This window comes from Gavialis gangeticus, unplaced genomic scaffold, assembly GCF_001723915.1.
Source record: "Gavialis gangeticus isolate Ggan-Ray unplaced genomic scaffold, GavGan_comp1, whole genome shotgun sequence".
Lineage (NCBI taxonomy): Eukaryota > Metazoa > Chordata > Crocodylia > Gavialidae > Gavialis > Gavialis gangeticus.
In genome coordinates this window covers 198,407,870-198,414,769 of record NW_017729032.1, presented here as the reverse complement: position 1 = coordinate 198,414,769, position 6,900 = coordinate 198,407,870, and the positions used below count along the sequence as shown (strand labels likewise).

The window sequence follows — 6,900 nt, the reverse complement described above, 5'->3', positions numbered from 1 at the left end:
CCCCCCCCCCCCCCCCCCATGTCTGGAAGCAGCCTCAAAAGGTAGGGAAGGCATTGAAGGGCCATGTAAAAAAATGTGCTAATCTGCTAATGCGCAGTAGAATAGGCTACTGTGCATTGTTTCACTAAAAAAGTGTGCACTTGCGCTACTGTGCATTAGCATAGCCTAATGTGCATTAATTTAGTACTTCATATTGGAGGTACTAAATTTAATGTGCATTAGTAAAAACACATTAATACTCAGTGCCCACTGAGAGAGTTTTCTGGGCCTAATAGTAATAAGATTGAAATTTGAAGTTACAAATAATCTGGGATATGATGGTTGGAGTGAATTGTTTTTAGTTCACATCTTTAAGACTGATTGCTGAAATTTTAAAGTTATTGCATTACATCTTTAGTTTAAATAACTCTAAGCAGGCTGTTGGTGCATTCATTACCAGATGGATTGAGCATCTTATATAGTGTGACTACAGCTGGTCAGTGTTTTTCATATTCTTGATTCTTCTTGATTTTTTTTCCCCCTAAAACAAACTACATTTCATGTGTATTCAACATGACAAATTCAAGTTAAATTGTTTTTAACCACTAAATGCCATTTTAGATCAAAGAAGAATTTTTTGTTTTGAATTAGTTTGAAACTTCTTAAGGAAAATAAAATGTTCAGTTCAAAATTAAGGGTTTTTTTTGTATGTTTTGTTTTTCATTTGAACATTCCAGAGAACAATTAATATTTTGGCCAGTTCTAATGTTATGAGTAAATGCATAGAATTACTCTTTTTTGTATACTTGAACACCCAACAACTAGTTTCCTCATATGCTTGAACTCTAGGAATTGTTACACGAAAAAGCAATAAAGTGCTGGAAGAAAGAGGATGGTTCAGAGAAAAAACTAGTTATACCTGTTTTCCAATGTAGTGGATATTACTTTTTATGTCCAAAGTTGTAACTATTAAGATCTATTAACGGATTTGAATGTTGAGTAGGTGGGCATCAAAATCAGTTTAATTACAAGTATACATAATAATAAACACTTTAAAATGTAGTACAGTAGATTATCATATGTAGAGTTACTTTTTTTTACCTTGTGCTTAATTATTAATATTCTCTTTACTTTCTTCTGCCCCCTTTCTTTTAAGTGGCTTTTTTTCTTTTAAGTTGGTTACACAGCAAACTGTTTATTATGGCAGTTAAGGAAATTATCTCAGGGTTCCCTGTTCAAATGTCTTTGGCTGCGCATAATAGCGTGATGACTTTGGTGCTTAGTAAGTCAGATGAAACAACATCTTTATTCTCACATCAGTGAACATGAGCAAAACATGAAAAAAGAGGTCTTTCGACCGATTTGTTGCTGAGGAGTGTGCCAAAGTATCAGGTCATAAATTTGATCTTACATGTACAATATTTTTGTTCTTGATGGCACTGAATAATCTCTTTAGCATTTTTCTTGTGGCATGAGCACTAAACAAGTACATTTCCTACAGAGTTGTTTTTTCCCAAATGACCAACCTTTTAAAATATGACAGACATGTATTCAGCAGACAAGAATCCCTGTACACGTTTTTTTTTTTTTTAAATAAGTCTTTTAGATTTAGGTGTCAAAAGCAATTTTGGATCACTAATGGAAGACTTGGTTGTTCCATAAGAATCTTATACTTATCAAGTCAGCAAAAAGATAATCTTGACATTCTAAGTCTTGATCTAAGTATTCCTTTCTGCTTCATGAAAATTCAGCTTTTAAAATACTTTATACAGTTAAAGCTCTGTTATCCAGCATGGGAGGTGTGGGGGGAGGGGGCAGTGTGCTGGCTATCTAAAAATTCTGGTTACCTGAGAGTTATACTATCAAGGAATACAGTGCCATACTTGTAGTGTAAATTTTCAAAGAATTAGTGTACAGTACATTACAGTATAACATACTGAATAAAGAATAAAATAGTATACAGGTACTCACTAATGAAGTATTAATAAAGCAGCACTGGAGTTAAGAGAAATCCTGAAGCAGTGATGTACGGTACACTTAAGTGATCTAGGTGTATGCCATGCGCTGCCACTACTGTGCTACATGTAACTTTAAAGTACAGTACACTTAATGCTACACTTATAACTAAACTTGTAATACTTATAACTAAAACTATTTACACTACTTTACTGTACATAATTTACCATCTCTTTAGAGATTTAGTGCCAGTGCTGGAAATTCTGGTTAATAGAGTATTGTGCTTAGTAAAATGCTGGATAACACAGCTTTTACTGTATATTATAAAATATTTCTGAAAAGAGCAGCTTTTCTGAGAAATAATACTGCATAATTTACAATCAAATTACCTACCTGCTTTGTGGAAGCAACATCCAAATATTAATGTACTGATTTCATCAGTCTATTCTAATTTAATATCAGGATTCCAATTTTGGATGCACATTAACAATAGTTGGGGTCATTGCAAAATTCTTCCATGGCAAACAAATGTATAGTTTGGGATAATTTGATAATATATTTACTAGAAAAACATTTTTGCTTGTTTAAAGTAAAATATCTGCCAGAATATTCGTTCTTTAACTTTAGATTGATAATTTAAATACACTTACTTTGCACTATTACACAGTTTGATATGGACATGTACTATCTAATGAATTAGCCACTGGTAAGAACTTCTTCCTGCTTCTGGGGCTGGAGCATGATAATTGCAATACCTGCAGAATTTACATTACCATGTGAGCTTCTAAATCACGTGTTCAGTATAAACTCAGTAATATTCAATCAAACTTATATATGTAACTGTTGTACCTGGGAATTCTTTCTTTTTGATGATTGGCGATGAAGCTTTCTATGTATCATTGTATTGTGTCACATTGTATAGTAATCCTGCAGAGCTAGTTCCAGCATGGCAAATTTCAGGAATAGGAGCAGAGTCTGATGGCTGCTATAGATACTGGGTTTTCTTGTCTTCCAGAAAACAATCTACGTAACTGTTTGGTCAGTTGGCCCTGCCTGCAGTGCTCCCTACTTTGGAGATCCTATAGCTTGAGTTGTTTAAAAGGCCCAGTATTTTGCAGTATGTGGATTTAAAACAAAGGATTTTGTGATATGAACTAAAAGAGGCAACCTAGAGTCAGACAGAATAGGTCTGACCTGGAGACCACTAGAACTGTAGCTAAATGATGCCTATGTAAAATAAATGTAATTTGATACATGTGAACTATATGTGAATTGGAGAACAAATTAGCAGTAATTTAACCAAATGTAACTTTGTAAAAATAAAATACAAATGGTGTACCAAACACTTGGATATGGCTTGCTTTTTGTGTAGATATATAGCAATACTTACTGCCCAAAGTATTTCAGATATATTTTTTTCCAATTGGTTATTTTTTTCCTTCATTATACAGTTTAAAAGCAAAAGCCTATGGTAGTTAATAAATATTTTAAACAGTGTTTCATGTTGAAGTTATGGAACATAATTGTCAATTAAGAAATATGGGGAACATTAATTGAGTGATTATTTTTCACAAAAGCACAAGGAAAACAAAATAATTCAATTCTGTGAGATTTTAACAGGCAGCTATTGAAACAAAGATAAAATGAGTTGTCTAGTTTTACAGGAACAAATGCAAACTCTTAAGTTTAATTTACATAATACTTGATGAATTTGAGCAAAATAATTTAAAGAGGATTTTTTTTGTTTGTTTTACCCCGCCCCTGCCTCCAAACATTCTGGACATATTTAAGTCACTCTACATATAGGTATTCTAATGTGTTGTCTTGAATAATGAAGCAGTTTTACTGTAAAAACGCCTGATGTGTGAGTACAACTCAATGTATACATAGTGGCTATGTAATGTAATGCAACACAATGGAATGTAGTATACATTTATAACATATAAAGTTGTGTGTGTATGTGTTGTGTACATGTAGGTACATAATCCAGCCACTTAAGAACAACTAAATAATGAATTAAGGCCTTACTTACAATCATAGAACAGTAGGGTAGAAGGTCATCTAGTCTAACCCCCTGCTCAAGGCAGGATTGTCCCTGACTAAATCATTTTAGTCAAGTGTCTGTTCAAGTTGCACTTAAAAATGTCCAAGGATGGATATTCTACAACTTCTCTGGGAAGCCTGTTCTAATGCTTAACCACCCTCATAATGAGAAAATTACTTCCAGTATCCAACCTAAATGTCCTTGGCTGCAATTTAAGACCATAGCTCCTAGTCCTGTCTCCTGTAGCCACGGAATAGTCTCCATCCTCCATATGAATACCCTTTATGTATTTGAAGACTGTTTTAAAATGCCTTTATAAATCTTAGGCTGCCTATGCAATATACAAGGTCCAAACTTGCCCACCTTTTATCCCTGCTCCTTCAGTGCCCTTTTATTTTGTTTAAAGCAATATTCCACCCAAGCCACAAATGCAAAGCATTAATGTAACAGGGGGTCCCTAACCCCTGTTACTAGAGGTGAGTGAGTTCAGTGCGTATAGAGGGAAGGCTGTGGGGTACAGCTTGCAAAGGGAAGCTAACGGCAAAGCTGGGAGCTTGCTAATGAGAGAGACAGATGGCAGGTGAAGGCCATAGGGGAGCAAGCCTAAAAAAAATAAGCCTGCTGATTGTTAAAAAAACAAACCAACCAAAAAAACAACCCCAACCCCTGAACCTGGGCCTGATGATCAGAGGTGTGGTGACCAGAAGCAGATGGGGCTTAAGAGCCATATAAGCCTGGCTTTTGGGAGGGAGCCGTAGTCTGGCCTGAACTTTATTAGCTAAGAGCACTCCTTGCACTGAGCTGAGAAGCAGTACTGGAGACTGGAGGAACTGTGAGTAGGTTCAGTTGAAGCAAGGCACCAGAACTAAGGAGCCTCCAGAGGGCTAGGAAAAGGGGAAAGCAATGTAGATGCAAGTAAGTGGGCTAACAAGTGCACCTTGGATAGACACTGTTAAGAGGTGGGTAGAGACAGCCTGTCTGAGAGACTAAAGAATTTTATTTTGGGGGCCAGTCAGAGTTCCCAGAATAAGGATGGTGCAGAGGGTGAGAGAGACCTTTGGACTGTGCTGAGCGGAACAGTGTGTGTCTGGTTTCTGTGAAATCATGAGTTAATCACCCCTCAAGAGAAGGGGATAATTCTAACTTATCCCTTCATATCGTTTCAAATAGGTGAAGTACCACCAGTGAGATGGATAGTGAATTTTGACAGAGATCTCTTAGATGGTTTGGTATTGGCAGCACAAGTGGCAGCTTATTGTCCATATTTGGTAAGGTTTTTATTTCAGAATAAGAATATCTTATAAGTGTTCTTTATATCTAGAACAGCATTTATTCTAAGCATTGATAACTATGTGTGGGTTCCACTTCGGAAATAATGGCTTTCATTAATTGAAAAAACATAAAGATATACACGTCAAGCCTTAAATATGCCAATTGGAGATTGATCTGTTCTTTTTTTTCCTTTGAGTATAACTTAATCTCACACTAAGAAGTCCATCTTTATAAAAATATTTAATAAATTGGAATATAGTAATTTTCATCAGTAGAATACAATGTTTTTTTTTTCCTTCTTTCCAGATTTCAACTCATTTTGTTAATATGTATACTCATCCAGAAACTCCTGAACAGTGTCTGCACAATTGCTTGATACTCGTGAGTGCTTTTCGTGTTGTGAGCCTTGACATAGATATACAGGTAAATGGCTTTATGTGATATGTGCTTTTATACATTTTGAATATTTCTATTGCATGCTGATGATACTTATTACTTCAGTAAGAATGAGTTGAGTTTCTTATTAATATTACTGAGACTCAAAAAATAAATTATAGGAACCTAAGGCCATACCTCTAGCAATCATGAATATATTTTTAAAGGTTATGCAAATGCGCCTAATGATGTAGGCTTCTGAATTACTCAGACTATGTGAGATTCAAACCTGTGTTCTGAATCACCTGGAAAAGGGCCCAGAACTTTCTTTCACATGCTATGCGAGGTACCTTAACATGCCTGTTTTTGAATTGGTGGTTTGTGTGTGTGTCTCTCTCTTGCCTTTTAACTTTGACACCTAATTCTATCCTTGGTGAAACTGATATGTTTGTGTCCATGGAAAGTTTTGGTTTTGACTTATCGGTGTTACATGAGGAATATCAGAATTGTTAGAATATTCTTCACCAATTTAAAGGGTAGAAATGGGGATCAAGTTGTTTGGTGTCAGGTACTTTTATTAAAAACTGCTTAAACTGAATCTTGAGAAACCAAGAAATGGTAAGCCATATTTCAGTTGTTTTGCTTAACATGCATTTAGGGAAGTGACTCTGTTGGAGTCACATGGGGTGCATATACATGGGGGAGATGAGATTTGCATTAAAAATGGACACATGATTTGACTTAGCTTGCCCAGGTGTGGACCTTATACTTAGATCCCTAGTTAGGTCAATCTAAGTGTGATCTGCAAAGAAGTTTAGGAGAGTTAGATCAGTCTAAAAACGGCCGACCCAATCTAAGTTAACCCTACTTCAGACGTACATTTACTTTATATTAGGTTGGCCATTTTTAGACTGATCTAACTGTTCTGAACTTCTGTGTAGTTCTCAGCACAGCCCCCAGAGCTGGAAAAACCTAACTCCTGGCCCCAGCTCTGGGGCTGTGCTTTTCCTATCTCCTCCCTGGTACCAGACTATTTTTAACTTTGCAGCCCCTCAACCCCACCTCCCAGATGGACAACTCCCTCCCTGTGGACCAGCCAGATTTTCCCCCTCCTTCCTAAGCCTGCCACCCTCACCCCATGATCTCGGTTGCTGTGTGGGACTCATCCATCATCTCCATTTGAAGGAAAGCCCACCGACAGCCTGACTGATGGCACCAGTACCCTGCGAGGGAGAGGTAGGCATGATCTCCACCCCACCCTGGCTGCTCCAGAT

General features: G+C 36.5%; 1 protein-coding gene across 1 annotated transcript in view; it reads left to right on the top strand.

Moving 5' to 3' along the window:
* Positions 1-6,900, top strand: part of LOC109302303 (cilia- and flagella-associated protein 47-like) — a 354,798-nt gene that overhangs the window by 254,820 nt on the left and 93,078 nt on the right. The window contains exons 34-35 of the mRNA XM_019523865.1: positions 5,150-5,247; positions 5,558-5,674. Coding sequence (XP_019379410.1) covers positions 5,150-5,247; positions 5,558-5,674 — 215 coding nt within the window. The remainder of the gene's footprint in view (positions 1-5,149; positions 5,248-5,557; positions 5,675-6,900) is intronic.